The following is a 26,685-nucleotide window of genomic DNA, read 5'->3' as shown; positions in this document are numbered from 1 at the left end:
AGTTGATCATTGAACCATGAAGTAGGACATAACATTACCAGCTGAGGGTGCAGCTTTGAATTTTTTCTTCAGAGAAGAGGTGGTATGGCGCCACACTATGGATAGCCATTTTGTTCAATTTTTGAAATGATGAACCCATATCTGATCTCCTGTGGCCATGTTCGACAAAGTTCTTGTTACAGTCAGCCCCGTAAAGCGCAAGCAATTCCGGGCAGATCGTCCTTCGTTGCTATTTAAACATTTCTGTTAGGCGGCGAGGAACCCAGCAGGCACACTGTGATGTGTTTGATTGAGATCGTCAATCACCTCAAATGAGAGTGTCCACACGTTCAAATACTGCAGGAATCACAGCTCTGTGAGGCCGAACAACACGCGGGAGATCAGACCGGTTTCCCCAACCTTGTTGCGATGATGATAGACGTCTTCCCCAACAACTCACCGTGTTGTTGTTCACTGGCAGGTCTCCATATCCATTCTGCAAGAGCATATGAATATATGCGATGCTCTTGTTTTTCACCAAAAAAATTCAATAACAGCGCTCTGCTTAGAACGCACCTCTGTTACAGACATAATTTTGAAGCCTATATATAAAGTCACCACCTATCGGAATTTGATGAACGTATAGTGCCTGAAACGAGAATATTCCACGATGTGCCTCAACAAATTTCTCATTTTTTCAACTGAAAGTAGCTGACAAAAAATTGTGTTGCTCTCTTATTGGGAGCCCCTCGAAGGGATGTTTCTAATTTGGAAAAATAAATAAGTAAATAAATAACGAAAACTCTCGGTTGCGAAATTATTTAATGGCAATAACGTGTTTCACTTTTTGGGGCATCATCACATTGTCTACAAAAAGAAGAAACGATACAATTAGATACAAATGGAGGAAAGGGGCATAGTCCTATCTTGCACAGCTACATAGACAAAGTCAACGAAAAGTAATAAAAACTTAGGCGAAAGTAGCTGGATTCGTGATCCATCAGTCATAAAAGCACATATAAAGTAAAATAGACTGTAATGTAACCGGATACATAACCTAATCACCATGAAACATCTGTTTCGGGGTCGGCGTATCGATCCCGGGACTCCAGCTGAAGCTGAGACCCATCGCGCCATATTTTGTCAGGAGGCTGAGCTAGTTCAAGAGCGTCAAGGGGCAGTGCAGAGTGATACAGCGGTATTCGGTAACATTCGTTTACTCAGACAATTTACAGTACTCGATGGGAGAAGCGTAGTGTCGGCGTGCCGCCGGCGCACTGCCCCGCGAGTCCAGCCGGCTCAGCAGGCTGCTGGTGTGCTGACGCCGCTGCTGCCGTCATCAAGGCCGCCCTTCTGGAAGTCGGCCGCGCTCTCCCGGTCGCTGCCCACTGTTGCTTGGCGGCTTGCGCCTCGCTGCTGCCTGCAATTCCGGAGACTGCTACAGTCCCTGGTCCTCGCTGCCTTCCGCCCCGTTTACCTTTCTCTGTCCGACCCTGGAATGAAGGTGGTTGTACTGATCACCCGTGGCCCTCGGGCCGCCTCTGCTCCCAGGACAGGACTGGACTCGAACCAGCGCCCTCTTGGATGCCTCAAGTTGCCGCTAGTGGTGCTTGCCGGATGGCAACTGCCGCCGCCTTCTCTGGCGCTATTGCAGCGCTGCTGTGCCTCCCGCAGCGTACGCCTCGCCCGAACCCTGGTGCCCCAGGTGGGAAGCGAACGTGGCCCGTAGACTCGGGTGGAACCCACTGCAGACTGCTGTCACTGCCCTATTTCAGGCAGACCGTGCGATCTTCAAGTTCCAGGCTGCTGTTCCCTCCTGCCCCAGTGTTGTGTCCCTGGAGGCAGAATATAGCCCGAACCAGTACATAGAAAACGGAAAACAAGTTTATGCAGAATACTGATAACATTGCTGCAAGAGTGGCCCCTATAATGAAGACCAGCAGAGTTCCGGTCCGACGCTAGACTGACCTGACACGCTCTGTCCCAAGCTGAAATTGTCCATATATTTATATCAGTTTTCCCCTCGCTTCTAATGTAATGTCAGAGGGCAGGGATAAATTCCCACACGTCAGCTACATACAAATCGCTCTTTCGTAGTGCCCCAACTCATACAAATGGCTCAAATGGCTCTGAGCACTATGGGACTTAACTTATGAGGTCATCAGTCCCATAGAACTTAGAACTAGTTAAACCTAACTAACCAAAGGACATCACACACATCCATGTCCGAGGCAGGATTCCAACCTGCGACCGTAGCGGTCGCGCGATTCCAGACTGTTGCGCCTAGAACCGCTCGGTCATTCCGGCCGGCCCACCTCATACATCGCAATAACTTACAGCAACGCTGTAGTTTTCTGCCTCATTGTTGCTCCACTCAAAACACCCGTTAGTGCCATGTTTACCTTGCTGGCCCGCTGGCTGTTGACTGTTACCACACACTCCCAGCGGTCCCAGATTTCATCTCCCAACCTTTCCTTTGATCAGCGCTAATACTAGCGCAGCACATCTATACCATGAGGTGGGCCTAGTGAAAGGAGAGAAACAGCCAGATTAAGACCGAGAAAGTAGAATACGTGACGGAAAATTTTTTCCACGGTTGTTACTTCGAGTACATCAGGCAGCTCCATTGTGGCATCATTGGTGGCACAAGATAGGGCCACGCTTACAAAACCATGGTACAAACCGCATACGACACAGTCTGTATTGGCGTGCACACAAACCTTACTGTCACAAATTGTAATACAGGTGCTGCTTATGGTGTGGCGAGAAGTACCCAGGTGGCGCTCATGACCAGCTTAAGGCACATTTTCTAAAAACAAAAGTGCGTAAAGCAATTAATTAAAATGAATACAAGTAAACCAATGCAAAGAAATAAAACCCAGAAATAAAATAAAATAAAAATACCTGCAAATAAAGAATAGGTAGAATGATTTCATAAAAAATATGTCATTAAAACTCCGTCACAGGGAGCAAAAGAGCTAAATTTTGGAGTACGTCATACCGTACGCATTCTGCATATCACGATCGGGGGCTGCCTTAGACATTGCAAACAACAGACAAAAATATTATTTGTAAAATGTAAAGAGGTAATGCCATCTACGACAAAATATCATTAAAAGATCCTACACACGAGACAAAATACTTGAGAGTGATGCTGTCGACATAAAATAATTGTTGCAGCAACAATCGGAACACTGGTAATATTGTCTCATTATGTATTTGATTACTGATAATCAGTTGATCGTTCCGTAACCCGTCCTTTTCAACATCGACATGCTTAACAATTTCCAGCTCGTCTAGCAGATTCAACTTCTTCCCCTTCTGAGTGAGGTGTAGTATCCTCAGTTTTTCTGGTGTGTGGGACTGTTGCTCAACGGACATTAGATGAGCAGCAAATGCGGAATTTTGTTTAATCTGACCTTTCTTTGCTAACAAGTGCTCGCTGAACCTGGTCTTGAATCTTCTGCCAGTCTGGCTTATACAGGAATTTTCACCATCACTACACTGTAACATATTCAAGCCCGACCCTGCATACATATCTCTCGGGGGGTGTTCATTGTGAATATAATTATACTGAAGCGTGTCACCAGTAGTGTGAACAACACACAAATCTTTATTTTTTTTTAAATTTAGCTCGATCAAAAGAGGGGTTCCTCATGAACGGGATCTTCATAAATTTGGACGTCGATATCCGTGGCACTGGAAGACCTCTGTGTTCTGCTACTAATATTTTATCTTTATACAGGTCATCAATGGTTGCAAGACTGTAGGCGTTGTTTACAGCAATGCATTTCAAATTTGCTAACTCTTTTTCTATTGAGTATTGGCTGAGAGGTATCTCAGTAATGCGGTGCACCACACATTTGTGTTAATGAGGGTGACGGCAGGAAGCATGGATTGTACAATCGCTAGTTGCCGGTTTTCAATAGATGACAAACTGAATAGTTCCCCCAACACGCTGAAGTCGCAAGTCTGAACAGTTAAGCGTTCGGCTATGGACCATCGCTTCGTGTGTGGACATCATCTTTCTGTGTAAGGCATTAAATTCCTCAACTAAAAACGTAGTAGCTGGTCGTGGTGGCGACCGCTACGGTCGCAGGTTCGAACCCGACCTCGGGCATGGATGTGTGTGATGTCTTTAGGTTAGTCAGGTTTAAATAGTTCTAAGTTCTAGGGGACTGATGACCACAGCAGTTGAGTCCCATAGTGCTCAGAGCCATTTGAACGGATTTGAAAAACGCAATATCAGAAATGGGTCAGTTGAAAACAATAATGTCATCTAAATACCGAGCCGTAAAAAGAGTACCAGCTGAGAAAAACGAGTGTTCTGTCTAAAATATTTATATTCCAGATGATTAACAAAAATATCCGAGAGACACGGTCCTAAACAATTGCCCATGGCCAGACCATCAGTTTGCTTGTAATAAAAGAATAGTATTCCATAAAGCAATGGATATCAAGTAAAGTTACACAGTAATCCAATTGAAAGGATAGTTATTTAACCTGAAAGAATTATTTTCAACGACTAATAACAATTTATACAAGCAAATAACTTGTTCCATGTATACTCTTCAGGTTTCTTGGAACATATGAAACTATACTGCCATTACTTAATTCAGTTATAACAATTAAGTGAAGTGCTAGGTACCTCTATGTTACAGGTCATCTTGGGCTCTGTAATTAGTCAAATATTATAATTACTAGAGCGATATTTATAAGCCGAGTAACATGTCACGAATTTTACAGGTGATATTTGGTATTTGGCTACTAAGAGTCACTTTGTGCGTCGTATAGTTTGGAGTTTTCAGTACTTTTGTGACATTTTTCCTTAACGGTTATAAACTTTTTATTTATATTATTTGTATTTGCATATTTTCTATTTCCGCTGTTGTTGCAAACTAACACTGATCTCACATATTAAGCAACATTTCCTCTTAAATCGGACCACAGAGTAACGCTGCCGTGTCAATGACACTAGTTTTCGAAGCAACGGAGCCTATGTGTTCGTCTTACTTAAGATTGCCTGTTTAGAAGAAAAATATAATTACAATTAAACTACGCACCATTCAGGATTACTCAGTGAAGTAAACAGAGTCGTTCTGCCCTGGAGATTTGCGTAGGTACGTAGACATCGTCATCCACGAATGATGTCAGTAAGCCCCTCGCAACGATTCTTACCCAAAGCACCGCATGTATTTTCCTGACCCTGGTTAAACTGTTGAAACGACACTGTCAACAAGACTTTCGTAAGAACGGCAGAATATTGAGCTGTTTGCGGTGCGTGGGCGCGCAGCACCTGTGATGACGGGGTGCAGGTGTGAGCACAGACCGTGCACCGCTATAAAAATACTGTGGCAGCCTCGGCAAGGCACTCCAGGGCTCAGCAACATGGCTCCCAAGCTGGTGATCCTCCTCGCTCTGTCGTTCGTGGTGCAGGTAAGAGACGCAGTCGTAGCCTCCCTTCCTTGGTGATCTCAGGTCTTGTACACAAGACCCACAAAGGAATCGTTAACTGCTTATGTAATTAAATATGTGATGGTAGTATATATAGATGTATTGCTAGGCGTATGAGTGATTAAGTGGCAGCCTCCGAATCCCATTGTCTGCAGACCGATTCCTGTTCAGTGCTAGGACTTTTGCCTGACACTTATCACTTCTTTCCCCTCTGGTAATGTTATAATGAGAAACATACCGAGCTGCACCGTGGTTAGTAGTCTAAGTTAGGCTGTCGGTCCCCACAGTAACTGGCTGATAAAGCCATTTGAAAGGTCGGAGGAAGCCAACAACAGTCCTCATGACCGCACGTAGTAAAGAAGTATGAGATGAAGCCAACTTTTGGTCTTCTGACAGCTTTACATGTGCACTGATGTTTCAGACTAATGTCGAAACCGTTTGTATGTATAATATTGATATGAGTGTATATCAGGAATCTAATTAATAATGCACAACAATTAGGGTGTTCGTACAGTTTCTAAGTCGGTAGTATCATACACAATTCCCGAAACAGGCATTCTGATTACTCGAGTTCTTAGACGGCTGATAATGCTACGTTTTCCAATACAGTTCAGTTATCGAATAATTACAGGAAAATACAGAAAGTTATAAAGAAAACTTCAATTGTTGTACTGAGAGACAGTTTCCTTAGAGTTGAGTAAATGCAAGTGAAGCTACATCAACAAGAGGTAATTCCGATACTTTTGAACCTATTAGTGAATTCGTCCTTTATTTGACCGTAATTCCCGCAGTTGCTTTGAAGGTATACCATCAACCATGATTAGTGGTATGTAACTTAAGAATGTCCCGTTTATTAATGGTTGCGTTACGAAAGGATATGAACACATGGGTTTCTCACTCGCTCAGGAGTAAACAGTCCTGTGTTAGTTACCCTGATAACATAAAAAAACAGAGCTCTGCGTTCTGGTAGAGACGATCCAAACCGGACCGGCCGACCGACCGGTGTGTCATCCAATGGCATCTGACGCTTTACGGAAAGGAACGGATTCAGCACACCGCTCTCCGGTCTGTTGTCGGCTGTTGTAAACAATCCGAAAGACTTAAACAAAATTACCATAGCAATTTTTGTCAAAGTAGTGTTGGATTTCCTGATGTTACCGTGCGGATCACTTGTTGTTGTTGTGGTTTGTTGCAGCTCTCCATGCTACTCTATCCTGTGCAAGCTTCTTCATCTCCCAGTACCTACTGCAACCTACATCCTTCCGAATCTGCTTAGTGTATTCATATCTTGGTCTCCCTCTACGATTTTTACCCTCCACACTGCCCTCCAATACTAAATTGGTTATCCCTTGACGCCTCAGAATATGTCCTACCAACCGTTCCCTTCTTCTAGTCAAGTTGTGACACAGATTTCTTTTCTCTCCAATTCTATTCAATACCTCCTCATTAGTTATGTGATCTAGCCACCTAATCTTCAGCATTCTTCTGTAGCACCATATTTAGAAAGCTCCTACTCTCTTCTTATCTAAACTATTTATCGGCCACGTTTCACTTCCATGCATGGCTACACTCCATAGAAATACTTTCAGAAACTACTTCCTGACATTTAAATCTAAACTCGATGTTAACAAATTTCTCTTCTTCAGAAACGCTATCCTTGCCATTGCCAGTCTACATCTTATATCCTCTCTACTTCGACCATCATCAGTTATTTTGCTCCCCAAACAGCAAAACTCCTTTACTACTTTAAGTGTCTTACTTCCTAATCTAATTTCGGCAGCATAATCCGATTTAATTCGACTACATTCCATTATCCTCGTTTTGCTTTTGTTGATGTTCATCTTATATCCTCCTCTCACGACATTGTCCATTCCGTTAAACTGCTCTTCCACGTCCTTTGCTGTCTCTGACAAAGTTACAATGTCATCGGTGAACCTCAAAGTTTTTATTTCTTCTCCATGGATTTTAATACCTGCTCCGTATTTCTCTTTTGTTTCCTTTATTGCTTGCTTAATATACACATTGAATAACGTCGGGGATAGGCTACAACCCTGTCTCACTCCCTTCCGAACCACTGATTCCCTTTCATGTCCCTCGACTATTATAATTGCCATTTGGTTTCTGTACAAATTGTACATAGACTTTTGCTCCCTGTATTTTACCCCTGCGACCTTCAGAATTTGAAAGAGAGCATTCCAGTCAACATTGCCAAAAGCTTTCTCTAAGTCTACAAATGCTAGAAACGTAGGTTTAAGTTAATATTACTTGTCCTAATTTTATTTTATTTTTTGTGGAGTGTGTGAACGCAATTCCTATTAGTAGTGAAGCAAAGGAACACTGAAAATGTTTCCTTATAAAGTGGCAGCAGTACATTAATTGAAAGATGCGGATTGTGAAAACAGAATCCGTTACACCATGCCGTTTACATATTTTGTTGATAGGAATTCATATGTCACCTTCTACACAGACGGGGCCTAGTTCGTTCTAGGCGACACACAAAACGCCGTTTGGCAGCAATATGGAGACGGTGCATTATTGGATTGATATTTTTTGAAGAAACCGTGAACAGTGAGAGTTATTGTTTAACGATACACGATATCATTGGCAAGCTAAAGAAAGACGAAATCAGTTACTATTCATGGGGTCGAAGATGGCGCTACTGAGCACACAGCTAACAACATTATGCGTTTTTAAGGGCACGTGTCGTCTTGAAACACCTGTAGCCCCCTCGCTCATCGGACCTTATTCCATCAGACACTTTTCTTTGGGGAGCAGCAGACTCTGTAGTGTATCGCAATCGCCTACGGCGCTTTGTGGCTTAAAAACTGAAATAACTGTGAGGTGAGAAGCGTATCACAATGAGATGCACAGAAAGCGTTTTCCAATCAAATAAACCTGTTTCAGACTTGAAAAAACGCCTTTGACGTGATTTCCAACATATGTTGTAACTGCAGAGCAACATTCTGAACGCCCTGCGGTTTTCATTGCAATTATAGATGATCTACACGTTCATTAATGTCGAGGAAAACTATAGTTTGTTTGACTGTATGGTCGTATATTTACGAGACTATGTAAGTTCGATAGCGTGGGAATGTGCTACTAGGCATCCTGTTAGATGTGTCCCCATGTCGAACTACGTTCACCCGCAGATTAAATTTGTATCTGACGTCTCAGTCATTTGCTTAGTGATAGCCAATCTTCCAAATCATTGCGCTAACTTTACAGTTGTCATAAACGTCTCAACAAGCGGTAAATAATTTTGTGCGTTTAATGTTTTAGTTTTCCTAAGGATGAACAATAGTTAAATAACTGAAGCAGAGAGCAAAAATAGAAGGATATCATCAGACAAAAGTTTTTGAAATGATAGATCATTAATTTGTTGAGCTTCATAGCTCCCAATTTGAAGTTTCTCGGAAACTTTCACTTGCAAGCCGCTGCGCAATCTCTACGCAACGTATTTCATTAAAGCAGGGACATGGCGGTATGATGAAGTGCAATGCAACTCCTAAAACACTGCGATGGTTCTACCTTCTTTTTCTTTATTATGAAAACTAGCGACGTCAAATCAGTGGCACTTGCCACAAACAAGTAAAACGTACTTTTTTTCCCTTCTTCTAAGCTGTAAGCCGAATGGATCCAGGTATCTAATGCAAACTGTAAAGATACTTATGAGGGGCAAATCTTACACCGTTCCCTACTCACGTTACTTTTGCAGTCTGTACTGGCGAAAAAGTTCCTGTTCTGCGCATCTGAATGCTCACTTGTTAAATTCTCCTATTCAGTGGCTGTAACAACGCGTTTTGCGCATCCAGGAAGAAGGGGACAGTACAGAGAAAAGAATACTCTCTGCAGAATATTGTGCTATCGCAGGTTCACCATAAACTTAATTAGTAAACATTGTCATCATCGCATTTATTAAGTTTTTTTTTGAGATGACCGCTTTCGATTTTCTAATAGATCATCGTCACATCTTCAATCCTTGGTGACCGTATGAATCGCTGGCGTGGAGCAGGTCCATCCGTGTTGACATGGAGAACAATGAGCAGTGTTCTCCACCACGCCAGCGTGGGTGGACCTGCTCCAAGCCAGCGATTCATACGGTCACCAAGGAATGAAGATCTGATGATCGGTAATCTAAAAGAAAAGGAACACTTAAATGTGATCGCGAATGTGGTTATAAATAAGTTATAATATCAATACATCGCTGTTGTCCTACAACAATGTTCTAAAAAACGTTCACCATAAGCGTTCTAAACAAAGAAGCGCATGGACAGTGAACGGAATAGACTGTCACACGAAAACCCGAAAGCATGCTCCTCCAACTGCAACAATCCACAGCATAAGACTGAATACTTGTATGATTTATCAACCTTCCGCAGAGGATAAATGCAGCAAGCGTCTTTAAAAACAACTACCTACGAGAGCCTAAAATTTTCTGGACATTGTGTATTGGAAATTATGAAAGTTAGCTTGATAAATAATCATATAGCTTATAAACAAACAATATTTTGTCAGAGAAATTTGCCTAACACTGTTAATTCCTGTATGCTAATAAAATGTTTTTTTTGTTTTGTTTTAACAGAACGCGTACGCGTCACCCCTATTTTTTGACTCGATAGGGAAGATTATAGACGATGTGGCGAAGGGTATTCAAGACGCTATGGATGACGTTGCTAATGGCATAGACAACATTGTGCATGGAGGCACCACCACCAGCTCGACTTCTGCACCCACCACGAGTACCACCGTCACAGAGGTCACCAGCACCACTGTCTCTGATGCCACTACCCCCAGTGCAGCCACCACGAGTTCAACCGCAGACGTCACAAGCTCTGCGACAACCTCTGCTGCAACTACTGCAAGTTCTTCTGCCTCAGAGGTCACAACCTCTGCGACTGCGTCTGATGCAACTACTGCCACTGAAACTTCAGCTGGTACTACTGCCACAGTTGTAACAAGCTCTGTGACTGCATCTGATGCAACTACTGCCACTGAAACTTCAGCTGGTACTACTGCCACAGTTGTAACAAGCTCTGTGACTGCGTCTGATGCAACTACTGCCACTGAAACTTCAGCTGGTACTAGTGCCACAGATGTAACAAGCTCTGTGACTGCTTCTGATGCAACTACTGCCAGTGAAACTTCAGCTGGTACTACTGCCACAGATGTAACAAGCTCTGTGACTGCGTCAGATGCAACTACTGCTACTGAAACTTCAGCTGGTACTACTGCCACAGATGCAACAAGCTCTGCTACTGTATCTGATACTACCGCTGCTGCAACTTCTTCAGGTGCTACTGTATCAGATGTTACGACTTCTGTAACTGTCTCCGATGGTACGACCACTGTTGGACTTTCTAAAACTACTGCGCCAGCTGTCTCCAGTACTGCTACCTCTGCTACTACAAGCACTGCTTCAACTGCCACGGGTACTACTGCTTCAGATGTCACCAGCTCGGCTACTGCCTCTGAAGCTACTACCTCTGCTGACACCTCATCAAGTACTGAAGTCTCTGACGTCACCAGCTCGGCTACTGCCCCTGAAGCTACTACCTCTGCTGACACCTCATCAAGTACTGAAGTCTCTGACGTCACCAGCTCGGTTACTGCTTCTGAAGCTGCTACCTCTACTGACACCTCATCAAGTACTGAAGTCTCTGACGTCACCAGCTCGGTTACTGCTTCTGAAGCTGCTACCTCTACTGACACCTCATCAAGCACAGTCTCAGATGTCACCACCTCGGATGCTGTCTCGGAAGCCAGTACCTCTGCTGACACCTCATCAAGTACTGTAGTCTCTGATGTCACCAGCTCGGCTACCGCCTCTGAAGCCACTACCTCTGATGACACCTCATCAAGTACTGTAGTCTCCGATGAGACCAGCTCGGCTACTGCCTCTGAAGCTACTACCTCTGCCGATACCTCATCAAGCACCATCGTTTCAGACGACACCAGCTCGGTTACTGCCTCTGAAGCCACTACCTCTGCTGACACCTCATCAAGTACTGAAGTCTCTGACGTCACCAGCTCGGCTACTGCCTCTGAAGCTGCTACCTCTGCTGACACCTCATCAAGTACTGTAGTCTCAGATGTCAGCAGCTCAGATACTGCCTCTGAAGCCACTACCTCTGCTGAAACGTCAAGCACTACAGTCTCAGATGTCACTACCTCTGCAACGACCGCCGCAGCTGCAAGCACTGCCAGCAGCGATTCATCTGATGTAAGTATGCCTATTATAAATGTTCCTAACTGATCTGTATTTAGGCTATCTAGTTTTATACGTATTCTCCCAACGTCTTTTGGTTTACTGCTGACATAATTCTACAACATTAAGCATCATTCCACTAGTAATGAAATATTTTTCTCTTAGGTTTTTATTGTTTTGCACATTTCGTGGCATGAATTGCATATAATAAACCACCTGCAGACACACTAAAGTACTAATCTTAACTACATTTAAATACCTGATATATACACCGTTGTCTGGAACACACAAAATAACGGAGACTTTAAAAAAAAAAAGGTTTTTTATGCATGTCCCATATCCACTTTTCGAAAATGTTAAAAATTGTCATATTCCGATTTCGGTGCTAAAAATTTGTTATAGCTAGCTGTCGCACCATCGCATAGGCTCAGCCTGCAGACAAAGGATGATGTGATTTGAAGGAGTAGACGAAAAGGTTACAGGAGAAAACGGGCTTGGGACAAAGAATGAGAGAGAACAAACACTAATTGAGTTCTGCAGTAAGTTTCAGCTGATAATAGCGAATGCTCTGTTCAAGTATCACGGAGAGGTATACTTGTAAAAGGCCGGGGAATACGGGAAAATTTCAGTTAGATCACATCATGGCCAGACAGAGATCCCGAAATCATACACTGGATTGTAAGGCTTACCAGGAGCAGATATAGACTCAGATTACAATGTAGAAGTGGTGAAGAGTAGGCTGAAATTCAAGACATTAGTGAGGAAGAACCAGTACGCAAAGAAGTGGAATATGGAATTACCAAGGAATGACGATATACGTTTGAATTCTCTAAGGCTATAGATACAGTAATAAGGAGTAGCTCAGTAGGCAGTACAGTTGAGGAGGACTGGACGTCTCTAAAAAGGGTAATCACAGAAGTTGAAAGGAAAAACACAGGTACAAAGCAGGTAACTGCGAAGAAGCCACGGGTAATGAAATACTTCAGATGATCGGTGAAAGGAGGAAATACAAAAACTTTCAGGGATATTCAGGAACACAAAAATACAAGTCGTTGAGGAATGAAACAAATAGGAAGTGCAGGGAAGGTAGGACGAAACGATTGCATGAAAAATATGAAGAAATCCAAAAAGAAATGATTGTCGGAAGGACTGACTCAGCATACAGGAGAGTCAAAACAGTCTTCGGCGACACTGAAAACAAGGGTGGTAACATTAAGAGTGCAACGGGACTTTTACTGTTAAATGCAGAGGAGAGAACGGATAGGTGGAAAGAGTTCACTGAAGGCCTCTATGAGGGGAAAGATTTGTCTGATATAATAGAAGAAGAAGCAGAAGTCTTTTTGGAAGAGATAGGGAAGCAGTATCAGATTCACAATTTAAGAGAGGTTTGGAGTACATAACATTAAATAAAGCAAAACGGATAGCTAACATTCCCGCACAATTTCTAAAATCACTGGGAGAAATAGTAACAAAAAGGATATTCAGGTCGGTGTTTAGAATTTATGAGTCTGTCCATATACCATCTGACTTTCGGAAAAATAGCATCCACACAATTCCGAACACTGCAAACAGCTGATAAGTGCGTGAATTATCGCACAATCGGCTTAACAGCTCATGCATCCAAGGTGCTGAGAAAAACAATACAGTATATAGAAGAATGGAAAGGAAAATTGGGGATGTGCTAGATACGGTCAGTTTGGCTTTAGAAATGGTAAAGGACAAGAAATTCAAATCTGACCTTTCGGTTGATAATCGAAGCAAGACTAAAGAAAAATCAAGACACATTAATAGGATCTGTCGACCTGGAAAAGCTAACTGGAGCAAGATGTTCGAAATTCTGAGAAAATTAGGGTCAAGCTTTTGGGAGAGACGGGTAATATACAATATTTACGATAGCCAAGAGTTAATAGTAGAGTGGACGATCAAGAAAAAAAGTGCTCTGTTTAAAAAGGGTGTAAGACAGATATGTACACTTTCTCTCCTACTGTTCAATCTGTACATCAAAGAAGCAGTGATGGAAATAAAGGAAAGGTCCAGGAGTAAAATTAAAACTCAAGGTGAAAGGATATCAATGATAAGCTGATGAGACTGCTATACTGAGTGAAAGTGAAGAATATTTACATGATCTGGTGACTGCAATGAACACCCTGATGAGTACAGAATATGGAATAGAGAGTAAATAGAAGAAGACTAAAGTAATGAAAACTGGCTCTGAGCATTATGGGACTTAACAAAAGTAATGAAAGTAGAGGAAATGTGAACAGCGATAAACTTAACATTAGGTTTGATGGTCACAAAGTAGATGAAGTTAAGGAGTTCTGCTACCTACGCAGCAAAATAACCAATGACAGACGGAGTACGGAGGACTTCAACAGACTAGCACTGGCAAAAAGGGCATTTCTGATCAAGAGAAGTCTACTAGTATCAAACATAGGCCTTAATTTGAGGAAGAAATTTCTAAGAACATACCTCTGGACTACAGAATTGTATAGTAGTGAAACATGGACTGTGTAAAACTGGAACGGAAGAGATTTGAAGGATTTGAGACGTACTACAAACGAATGTTGAAAATTAGGAGGACTGATAAGGTAAGGAATGAGGAGGTTCTGCGCAGATCGGAGGGGGAAGGAATATGTGGAAAACAATGAGAAGGATAAGGGAAAGGATGATAGGAGATCTGTTAAGACATCAGGGGATGTCTTCCATGCTACTAGAGAGAGCTTCAGAGGACAAAAACTGTAGAGTAAGACAGAGATTGGAACACATCCAGCAAATGATTGAGGACGCAGGTTGCAAGTGCTACTCTGAGATGAGGAGGCTGGCATAGGAGAGGAATTCGTGGCGGGTGGAATAAAGCCAGTCATAAGACTAATGACCAAAAAGGAAAAGGAGAAAAGAAGTTACTAATTCATCCGACTATTGACAAAACTTCTCGCAGATTCTGCTTTCCTGATCATAGCAGGGACCGAATTTTTTTTGTGTGAATTGCATCAAATAAGCTCAGTTTCGTCTGAATGCCTACAGAGTAGTATTTATGCCCCAGCATGTGTGCGTTTGGGTGAGAAACTGTTCTTTACAGTCGTCTAGGAGATGGGCAAAAATTTAGAAACACCAGAAACCAATCCCATTACTATGCCTAACAGTGTAGAAAATCTTTTGGCATTCAGAACAGTTTCCAGTCGTCTCGAAATTTATAAATACAGGTACTGTAGGGTATTCATGGGAAGGTTTCACCGCTCTTCCTGCAAGACAGTGGCAAGTTCAGATAATGGTGACTGAGATGAATCGCGATCACACAGCCAGTCCTCCTGAGCAGACCACAAGGGCCCAGTAATATTGAGTCTGGTTACAGTGGTGGGCGGGGGAGACGCGAAAATTACTCGTCATGCGCACAAAACCAGCCCTGAATGATGACAGCTGTGTGAATAGGGCCCCTGTCGTCTCGGAAAAACCCTTTAGTATGAGGTGGACCTAACCAACGAAAATGGTACATAATCCTTGGTAGTTATGTCAGTTTGTGGATGGAACGCCATCATATGGCTTTCCAAATTATCACCACCACCATGTTTCACTCCTTCGCTGATAGGTGGTTTTGGAATTACGACTCACCCTGAAATTTCCAGATTATGGAGCTCCATTCGCATTATTTTTTTATGCATTTCCACTTTTCCTGTATGCCTTTTGAAATACCAAACACTTTGGTTTCCTCGGTTACGGGAGCAGTCACCACATGAGCAGCAACAATGTGCCCGCGTTCGAATTCACTTAGCTGCGACATGATGCATCCACAACTACACTAACACTGTTACGATCATGACAGATACTTGCAACGTATTGGCGAGATTCCGCATGAGCCTCTCGTGGCCAAATACAACACCGCAACCTGAAGGATTGGACAGCATCTGCATTTATGTACAAGCATGCATTTCTCGCGGTGTTCACATATTTTTGTCCAGCGCCTGCAGTTATGCAGTGATCAATGTAACTCATACTGTTTAGTAATATAATTCAACTCTGTAGTACTTCCCAACTCATAAGAACAAAGCTCTGCGTTTCTGCAGTGCGTAGCAGAGAAGTGCTTCTTAGTAATTCCAACTATCGTGACTGCGTCATGATTCGCATCGCAGCGTCGATGTTTCTCGGAGCTATATGAGAGTTGTATGAAATGTATCGCTAATCATGCATGATTATAACCCCCAATCTTCGAGGAGCAGCAGAAATTCTAAATCTGGAAAGATACGCTCGAGTCATATCATGTGAAACCACTGCGTATACCAAATGTTGTACTCAAGATTCTTTACCCTGATTCCAGTAAAGATAAGACCAGAAGAATAAGTGAGGCACGCACCTGCTCAAGACAGTGATGACGTTTCTGTTACGCACTTAGCCCACAATTTTTGGAGTTTGAATATGCTAATTCTACATGATTTCGTTGAAAATTCACAGAGGTTTCAATAAATTTCAAGTTCCTGTTCATGACTGATGCAGTACTGTCCCCCTCTTCATCCATCTTTGACAACTGCAAGCAAATTTTGCGCAGGAGCCAGCAGAGGACTTGTAGTATCAAACAGATCCCAAATACTGCTAACATCTCTTGTAGATATGACCGAAGTGAATTACCTCAAGAAACGACTCTTTGCCCAAATCATTCTAGTCAGACAATTTGATTTTTTGCCCGTGATGGTAGAGAGACAGTTACCGTTGACACTAATGTGATCCTTCATTAATTTATCCATTTTATTGCTCTTCTAGATAGCTGGACATCGACTACCAAGGTAATGAATATGTATCAGTTATACTCTTTGTTGAAATGGATTTCAGACTGTACGTACTGTTGATTCTATATGCCACACTCACGCAACGCATAATATCCCTTTATTCCACTTCACGGTACCACTAGTTCACAATATCTTCGGTATCTGTTACCTCCTATCATAACGAACTAACTCAGTTGCACTACAAACAGTGTCATATATATAGATACAATGCTTCCTAACATAACAAATGATATTATTAAGACTGACAACGGCCGTGAATTCTTGCAGAGAGATAAATTCAGCTGTGACGTGGATATCAAAGGTGAACAGAGCTTTCAGCACAACCTCATTAGCACCAACAATATGAAAGATAGAGTAATGTGGACTGAACGAGTGCCAACCATTTCGACAAGGAGCTTCGACCGAAACTGCACGACACCTCTCCAATGTACGCTTTCTCTGTACTACTTCTCCTGGAACTACCACCTCGTCTTACTAACTGTTAACGATATATCAAAAGGTTTCTCCGGTAAAAACGCCTTTAACTCTGTTCCTTTTCAGTATCCGTTTTTTATGAATATCTCAAAAGTCAGAGGCACGGTACATCAGTTACATAATCACGAAAAAACACGCTTGAAACCGTACGGTTTATTTATACATGTATGCCTCAGGACAGGCTGAGAAAATTGGTAAAAACGTAATAGATGTTTGGCGACTCCAAGACAATATCAGATCATTTTGACCATGCACAACAAGCAGAAATCAAACGATAATAATAGCTTCATTCAAGGTGAATGCTGTTGCTTTTGGACTCAGTAATGTGACAGAAACTAGAACAGAATTTGTCTTTTCATTGCAGAGTGAACACAAGGGATCAAGTAAATTTCCCTTCTCTGCGTGTTACAAAAAAATGAATATCTGGAGAGTTTTGTTGTTATTTTTCAGGATTCTTCGTCGGGACTTGGCGGCTTCTTTGATGCTATAAAGAAAGCTATCGAGGACGCCAAGAACGTCGCAGAGAACATAATCCAGGACATCATTGACACTGTAGGAGATATAACTGAGGAGATCGTCGAGAAAGTACAGGACTTTGTAAATACCACTCAGTCCCAGCTGAAAGACATCCAGGTGAGTTGGCCGTTTTCTTTTTTCTTCTTCAGTTTCGAGACCTAAAGAAAAATTATAACAAGAGAATCAATGTTCACTGAAACCTGGATTCCTGATCTCAAACGCATTCTACATCCATTCAATGATAGCTCGATATGACGATACCGAAATTTGTGTACACTATATTTGTATCACATATTTCGTCACAACTTATGACTACCACTTACCCCTAACCTGCTTTTCGACTACCTGGAACACTACTCAGACTGTAACCCTATCTAGATGCATACGAAATTCACACACTCGCAAACTTGCCTGCTCACAATCCTCCTAGGCTTTCTGGAAAAACTTAAGAATCCTACATTCTACAAGCCACTGCCAAATTGATGAAATACAGCACCTCTCTACTAGCTCTGAACTGCCTGGTTACACCCAGAGAACACCACAGACCACCAGTGACTATCTCCAGTCGAATGAGTATATAGGGCAGGGCGTAAGAAGCAATGCATGCAAGCAGTTATAAAGTTTTTGACAAGGTCTGATTTTCCGTATGGTGGAGCAAGTCTGAGAGTGCGACGAGCAATTCTAAAATCCTGAGGCTGCTATCCTCAAGACTTTGCATTACGCTTTGTACTGTACACGCCCTACTCAAGTGTGCCTGAGTTGTGATTTTATGGGGGGGGGGGGGGGGGGGGGGGGAGGAGGGTGGCGGGAGAGGCAACTGCCTGTATACTGTAAGTAAAAAAAGTTTGGACCAATTTTTTATAATTAGGAACAACCATGCATCATGAGTGGCCATCGTGTGTGTAAAGATTCTGGCAGTGTACCTAGGAGATGTTCAGGTCGTTAATTCTACATCTGTAACCTGCAGACCACTGTGAAGTTCATGGTGGAGGGCACTTCCCATTTGCTTAAAACTGCCGGAGTTTTGTGTCATCAGACGAATCGACTCCTCACGATCTCTGTGGGTTCTGTACACAGGGGGTTGTAATGCAATTAAAGATGGCTCTTGAAATCTTTCTTGGGGTAATCGGTGTGTATCTAAAAGCTTCTGCCAGTCCAGGTTCCTCAAAGTCATCGAGACGCTTTCTTATTGGCCAGACGAGCCTGTGACCATTCCCACAGCCCTTCTTTGCATACGTAGAATACCATCTGTTTAATCCTATATGGTATAGGTCCCACACATTTGAACAATATTCTAACATGGTCCGCATGAGTTTGTAAGTAATCTCCTTGACTAGTACCGTTTTATCATTAAACCTAAGTCTCCCACCTGATTTGCGTCTGATTGAGCCTATCCCTACAAATGAATGAAAAACGACTCCAATTTCTGTTGAGAACGTGTCCGCTACTGGTTTCGATATCTGAGTTGGGTGAATTTCAATAGAATCTGAAAAATTACGCTGTAGAGAATCAATGTCGAGATGAGAAAAGTCAGATGGATTTAAAATGTTAGGTTCCTAGTGATTATTTGAAATATGCATTATTTGTACTTTCATAATTTGTAAGTTGTTTATCTACAGCATAATTTTTCAGATCTACTTGAAAATTGTCCAGTATAAACGCCACTAACTGACTCAATAAAGTTCTCAGCACCAGCTGGGTGGTTTTTCATTAATTAAACAGTTGCGGAATCAGCACATGAAGAAATTAGGTAACATTAGTTCTGCTCCATTTTCGCCGTCTTATGCAGCGCTCGGCTATGAATATTCTGAATGAAAGCAGTCTCGATTGCACAACTGCTTTTGATATCGTAAGGCGTCATCAGATTATGAAAACTGTAGGTTGATAAACTGCATATGTCAGCTGCTAAGGAACTTTTGGATACAACATCCAGCTGTCAAATGTCTTCACACACGTGAAGGACCTTACGTGTACTAAAGCAGTCTCAGCATGGTGTACGCAGTCCTGAACCACGCATGCAGCATGTGTATGTAAAGCCTGCTTTAGTACAAGTAAGGTCCTTCACTTATCCTACTACATTTTTACGTATATGACGCTGCCTTAAAAGGCCGAAACGCGCAATTTCGCAGCCGAGACTGTTTTCCTTTCCTACATCCAGGTGTTTCTATGAGTTGAGTGATTCCAGTTGCGACTCACTGATTTTTTAGTCATATGATGTCTTTTTCCGTTTTGTGAACACAATTTTACATTTTTCAACATTTAAAGCAAGCTAGCAGCCTTTACACCACTTTGAAACCTTGCCAATATCTAAATGAATATTTGTGCAGCTTTCTTCTGGCAGCCGAAAGTCTGAGGTTATTGTTAATATTGCCTGCAAGATCTATATACAATATGAACAAGAAAGATTCCAACACATTTTACGGAAACTACCTGGAGGATTAAAACTGTGTGCCCTACCAAGACTTGAACTCGGGCCTTTGTCTTTCGCGGGCAAGTACTCTACCAACTGAGTTACCCAAGCACGACTCACGCCCCGTCCTCACAGCTTTAATTCCGCCAGTACCTTTCATTCTAGAAACTTTTACGAAACATTGCTAAAGTTAATTCTACATCTGTCGATGACTCTCCATCCAAGATAATATTCCTGGACCCTCGATACCGTCATAAATTTCTTATAATAGCACTTTCCTTCAGAAACGTTGGTGTGGTACTGAATTGCTAAAGTTAATTCTACATCTGTCGATGACTCTCCATCCAAGATAACATTCCTGGACCCTAGATACTGTCATAAATTTCTTATAATCGCACTTTCCTTCAGAAACATTGGTGTGGTACTGAATCAAATGCTTTTCGGAAATCAAGGAGTACTGCAGCTACTTGACTGACTTGATCAATGTCTTTCAAAATGTCATAAGAGAAAAGACGGAGGTTGTCTTTCACTTGAACTATGTTTTTGGAATCCATTGTGGTTGTCCTGCAGATGTCATTGCATTTCGTTTGAGGTCAGGATGTGTTATAATATTCTAACACAGATGGATTTAAAAGATATTGGATTACTGTGTTTATAAAGAGATGTGACCAGTGCTTTCTTGCAACCTCTTGGCACAGTATTTTGTTGGAGGGATCTACTTCATAAATGAGCTGGACAGGGGCATGGAGCTTTGTTCAGTTTTAGGATTTCAGTTGTTTATCGACGCTAATGACACTATCTACAACATTCATTTTATTCAGTGGCGTCAGAATTCAATTTGTGCAATATTCCTGGATGTTCCGATGTGAGGCAAAGTTTGAAGATGCTATTAACTATTTCCTCTCTCACTTTGTGGCGTCTCGTTCTACTCTATCGTTTCTAGTTTCTAAGAGCTCCGCAAACATCTGAGTGAATCGGCAGTAGCCACGAGTCGCTAATCTGCCGTTTCCGGTTACTCTTTCCAGTCGGCTGTCGAAAATTCGATCGCCAGCGTGTCTTCAGAGCTGGCGAGCCTCGCGTCTGGGGCCGTGTCGGCCCTGGAGACGGTGGTTGCGGACCTGGCCACGCTGACGCTGAACAACATCGAGCAGGCCGAGGAGGACATGGAGGCTGCCATCAACGCCACGCAGAAGCTCGCAGCCGCCGCCAGCGGCTTCGCTTCTAGCGCCGTCACCGACGTCGTCAATTCCATCGAGGGGGTAAGCAGTCTGCCGACAGTTCTCAACCTGGAAGGGCTGTGCCCTGAACACGCCAGCATTGAGAAGGGCAGCAAATAAGGAAATCTTACATAAGTGGTGTCCTTTCTTTCAAACATGCCCGAAAGAACAGACATCGCATACATAATCCAAGCGAGGACGGCCAATGATCACTCCATTTCGCCAACCTCGAGCTATTACTGTAATTGGCGAAATGCAGCGAGTAAGGGCAATAGGCACTACATACACACACCAAAAAAAAATGTTTTGCGACACCCTGGTTCCCAGGATTCCTGAAGATGACCGATGACTGTCGATATTGTATCACAGACACAGTCCCTTTGACTGTTCAGAGATGTCACTGCCGGCCGCTGTGGCCGAGCGGTACTAGGCTCTAGGTTAGTTAGGTTTAAGTAGTTCTAAGTATCGGGGTCTTATAACCTCAGATGTTAAGACCCATAGTGCTTAGAGCCAGAGATGTCTCTAAACCAGAGTGCATATGTAAACAACCATGTATGAGCAGTGCCTATTAGTTGGAGGGGGTCCGACCAGTTCCGGTCATTCCACCAGAAAGGAGGTACACGGCTCGTGTTGTCTGTAGTTCAGCCATGCCTAGACGGTCAATACAGCGGTTTGATCGCGTCCGCATTGTTACTTCGTGCCAGGAAGGGCTCTCAACAAGGATATTTCCCCGTCGTCTCGGGGTGAACCAAATCGATGTTGTTCGGAGATGCACGAGATACAGAGAGACAGGAACTGTCAATTACATGCCTCGCTCGGGCCTCCGAAGGGCTACTACCGCAGTGGATGACCGCTACCTATGGATTATGGCTCGGAGGAACCCTGACAGCAACTCCACCATGTTGAATAATGCTTTTCGTACAGCCACAGGCGAGGTCCATCTTTGCAACCACGACACCATGCAGCGCGATACAGATGGACCCAACAACATATCGAATGGACCGCTCAGGATTGGCATAACGTTCTCTTCACCGATGAGTGTCGCATATGCCTTCAACTGGATAATCGTCGGAGACGTATTTGGAGGCAACCCGGTCACGTTGAACGCCATACACACACTGTCCAGCAAGTGCAGCAAGATGGTGGTTCCCTGCTGATTTGGGGTGGCATTATGTCTGGCCCACGTACGCCGCTGGTGGTCATGGAAGGCGCTGTAACGGCTGTAAGGTATTTGAATGCCATCCTCCGACCGACAGTGCAACCTTATCGGCAGCATATTGGCGCGGCATTCGTCTTCATCGACGACAATTCGCGCCCCCATAGTGCGCATCTTGTGAATGACTTCCTTCAAGATAACATCGCTCGACTACAGTGGCCAACATGTTCTCCAGGCATGAACCCTATCAAACATGCCTGGGATAGATTGAGAAGGGTTATTTATGGAAGTCGTGACCCACCAACCACTGGGAGTGATATACGCCAAATCGCTGTTGAGGAGTGGGACTATCTATACCAACAATGCCTTGATTAACTTGTGTATAGTACGCCACGACGAATACAAGCAAGCGTCAATCCAAGAGATTGTGCTACTGGTGCCAGTGAGTGCAGCAATCTCGACCACCACGTCTAGAGGTGTCGCGGTATGATGGTACATCATGCAGTGAATGGTTTTCATGAGGAATATAAAGGCCGGAAATTATGCTTATCTTGATCTCCGTTCCAATTTCCTGTAGAGGTTTCAAAACTCTCGGCACCGAGGTGATGCTAAACTACTTTGATGTATGTGGTAGTGCGAGGATAAGTTTAGAATTTAGGTCTGACGGCAAGGGTGCTAGAGCAGTTCGTGTAGTTGCTCTGACCTCTGTGTCCAGATGACGCAACCGTCAGCTCATCTACCTAGTAAGCAGGAGACCTGGATTCGATTCCCTCTCTGATACAAATTTTCTTCCCACTGACATAAATCAATGCCCACTGGTAGCTAACGTCAGTAATTACTTTATGTCTTAAGGAAATCTTACTTATTCTGCGTACGCAGTGCAATATAAAAAATACAGATGACTTGCGGTGTGCAGCGTGCGACATTTAGTACATCGAAGTGCCACATCTGGCAGAAAATAATGGCTCCAACGCCGCTACTCATCGATTCGAAATGATATTTGACAGGTACGAGTACTTAAGCATAAAAAGCAGGATTCCACGGTCGCTTTTCCATCCTTCGTGATTTTTGTTTCATGAGCATTAGCCACAATCTAAGGTATATTTCCTTGTCCAGTGATTCGCCTTCCATTGCTGGAAACATCAACAGCGGTTTTAATAACTCAGATAGCAGTTACAGTCACAAACACTCTCAGAAAATCCATTTTCCGATACCATAGTTTTACCAAGATGCAGTCATTACTATACTGTGATCAACGAGTTTATATTTCATAGAGTGGCTAACACGTAAGTAAGAACCTTGTGGCAACCAACTCGGCCGCTATATTGATGGTGAGGAGAACACTGAAAGGAGTCAGTCTATAGTCCCTCTGTACTGAAAGTGAACTGCTTCATTTGGTGAATTGTTAAATTTTTTCCTTGCAAATTGTTTAGCGATACATAAATTAAACACGTCTAAAGTGTGTTTAGCATTCAGCTGCACTAATCGAAGTGACAGGAGTTAACAGAGAGATGGGAAGGAAATATGCAACGGGACAAACTGTTTCGAACTACAACGAGCTACATCTCTCAAATCACTCTGAAGCAAATATATGAACGGCACAAATGATCAGAGGCGCCTTTTGTTCAAAGCACTCCCAATAGTCTTTAATTCTCCACAACGTTCCTTTAAAAAACAGGGTCCAGAAAGCTAACTTTCGAAACTTTTGTCAATAATACACTTAATGAGTCATCAGTAGCACATACTAAGTCTGTAATTTAATAACTATACTGCTTTAACATATTATCATACCAACAGAAACACCGTTTCTATTAGCTAATCACAACGCATTTCGAAGGTTATCGATTGGTACATGCTTATTTTGCACATATTTGCTTTCTGTTTGCGAGCAACAACAAGTTACCGTGGATGGGCGAAAATAGTTTGAATAGTCTTGCAGTTTTATCTACATCGAAAAGTTTATCCATATTTCGACTAAGCCGCGCGAGCTAGCCGCGTGGTCTAACGTGGCTTGCCACGATTCGCGCGGCTGCCCCCGTCGTCAGTTCGAGTCCTACCGCGGGCATGGGTGTGTGTGTTGTCAGTTTAAGTCAATTTAAGTCAGTTCAAGTTAGATAAGTAGTGTGTAAACCAAGGAACCGATGACCTCAGCAGTTTGGTCCCATAGGTACTTACCACAACTTTCCAAATTAAATTTCGAGTAAAACTTTCGTTGTTCCTGCCAGTGTGGACAGAAATCAGAGCATTTTGCTGTTATTTGAGTAAAAAGTAAAGTTATCTTGAGCTGTTTTAACGTTAGTCAAAGTCAGTTTCAAGGTGGAGGGGGTCACACACCAAACAGCGCCCTTGGCTACAGGTAAAAAAATGGCTCTGAGCACTATGGGACTTAACGTCTGAGGTCATCAGTCCCCTAGAACATAGAACTACTTAAACCCAGCTAACCTCAGGACATCACACACATCCATGCCCGTGGGAGGATTCGAACCTGCGACCGTAGCGGTCGCGCGGTTCCACACTGAAGCGCCTAGAACCTCTCGGCCACTCCGGCCGGCTACAGATAAAATAATGGATGTATGTCTACTATATGAAATTTAAACTCATTGGCTGCCATGTATAGATAAGCTGTATAAATTCAAAAGTACAAAAACAGTTTAACAAAAAAGAAAAGGAATTGAAATTAGACGATTTCTGCACGATAGTGCTACATAAAGCGAACATAATTAAATATTTTGCTCTACAAGTTACCAAACACACGTCAGCGCGACAATGCGATTTTGGGCAGCGGTCTGATAACGTGAGGGATCGACCTTTACTTGGATATGTATGAATCTGAAGGAGAAACCCATTGATTAACCATTTATATAATGCATGTGTCGTTATTCCTACCAGTTCACGTTTGTTGCATGCTACCTTCACAGTGTTACAATTTTAATAGACAGCCTTGTATATGTGGGTATCACAGTACCGACGGAATCCTAGTATAGTAGAACCAAACCTTCGGCATAATCCTGGAGACTATTTGTATCCTATAGAAACATGTGAAACAGCTTAAAGTACGAAAAGTACGGAAAACCAATCTGTCTTGCTTTTTTTCCCCTGAAATGGGCAACACAGTATAGCGGATCGTATAAATTTCAATTAATTCCGTAATCAAAGTTTTCAACTTCTTAAAGACAGCAACATTTTTTCATCTAAACGAATAGTGACCAGAACATCTTAAAATACGACCAATGCGTCTTAGCAATTACATTAATTACTGAGATGTAGACATTACTTTTTTAAAATTGCGTTACGATATTTTTGTCTACATAATATCAAATCTAGAAGAGATAAATTCGGTGATGTAATTCTTTTGTATGTTTGACAAGAAGTTATGGAGTAAAACTAAGTTGAACGTACATGTTTGTGTAATTCCTGAAGCCGTTTAAACGACACGCCGTCTGAAAGTTTACTCTGTTCTGCATGGAAATCAGCGCCATCGAGGCAAGAAGTCATCGACATGAGCCGGTATGTGGCTGACTTCATGCATTAGTGTAAACGCGTTGGCGTTTTTTTTTTTTCATGAGACCCTGGCCGCTATTCTTGTAGATGATACGAGATCATAAACATTTTTAACTATTCAGAAGTTAAATACAGCATTACATCAGCAATTACGGCTTCTACACGTTCGTAGAGCGGTATATTTGAAATGCAAACTCGAGTGCTCTTATCTCTGCCTCGTGATGACTGGGTGTTGTGTGCTGTCCTTAGGTTAGTTAGGTTTAAGTAGTTCTAAGTTCTAGGGGACTGATGACCATAGATGTTAAGTCCCATAGTGCTCAGAGCAATTTGAACCTTTTTTTTTAACTTATCGACCATGTCATTTGTTTACTGGCATTTACAGCCGTTGTGTGAACACATTAGCGTGTGACCCTGACTGGAACCGTTGTCTGTGTGCAGGCTCTGAACAACACGGAGTCGCTGTTCGACAGTCTCAAGACGAAGCTGAAAAGCAGCAGCAGCAGCTCGTGAGCGGAGCAGCCAACAGGACGAGCGGCAGGCAGTCTTGCGGCGTACGACTTGTTACGTCTCCGGAAGTGCCAGTTTCTCCACTATAAGAACTTGTTGTTGATTATGCCGCAGTGAAATAAAGTACGGTTCCAATATCACGGTCGTTCTTTTTTTTCCTGCTGAGCATTTGTATGAATTTCAGTGGCTCGCAGGTGCCAACCTTTCCATAACAGCAATCTGTAATTTCAGTAATACAGTGAGACAGTTTGTCAGATATTAATTAATATTAATAGAAAAGTTTTCTTACACGTTGCCATTAAAATTCATGAAGCTGATTTGCTTAAAAGAGCTCAATAAGGGTACGACGTCACCACCATATTGTACAAAATTGATGACGATGATGGTTGGATTGCGGGACGCTCAACTGCGTGGTTATCAGCGCCTGTACAAACTCCCAATCTTTTCTCAGTCCAATCTTGCCACTTGATGATGAAGACAACACAAAC

At 42.8% G+C, this 26,685-nt stretch overlaps 1 protein-coding gene across 1 annotated transcript; it reads left to right on the top strand.

Moving 5' to 3' along the window:
* The first annotated feature begins 5,318 nt into the window (after positions 1–5,318).
* On the top strand, positions 5,319–26,337 carry LOC126327025 (serine-rich adhesin for platelets-like). The gene is made up of 5 exons (XM_049995819.1): positions 5,319–5,415; positions 10,016–11,653; positions 17,341–17,523; positions 20,842–21,075; positions 26,129–26,337. The coding sequence occupies exons 1-5, from the start codon at positions 5,368–5,370 to the stop codon at positions 26,198–26,200; spliced, it is 2,175 nt and encodes a 724-aa protein (XP_049851776.1). The 5' UTR covers positions 5,319–5,367; the 3' UTR covers positions 26,201–26,337.
* The last annotated feature ends 348 nt before the right edge of the window (positions 26,338–26,685 follow it).

This window comes from Schistocerca gregaria, chromosome 2 (genome assembly GCF_023897955.1).
Source record: "Schistocerca gregaria isolate iqSchGreg1 chromosome 2, iqSchGreg1.2, whole genome shotgun sequence".
NCBI classification, from domain to species: Eukaryota; Metazoa; Arthropoda; class Insecta; order Orthoptera; family Acrididae; genus Schistocerca; species Schistocerca gregaria.
The sequence above is the reverse complement of the archived record's forward strand: the minus strand, read 5'-3'. Positions and strand labels throughout refer to the sequence as shown.

Excerpts from the sequence above, each read along its gene's own strand:
- LOC126327025 (XM_049995819.1), top strand. The coding sequence starts at position 5,368 with ATGGCTCCCAAGCTGGTGATCCTCCTCGCTCTGTCGTTCGTGGTGCAG. Across the intron at positions 5,416-10,015 it reads CTCTGTCGTTCGTGGTGCAG|AACGCGTACGCGTCACCCCT; the intron begins GTAAGAGACGCA and ends TTGTTTTAACAG. Across the intron at positions 21,076-26,128 it reads TCGTCAATTCCATCGAGGGG|GCTCTGAACAACACGGAGTC; the intron begins GTAAGCAGTCTG and ends GTCTGTGTGCAG.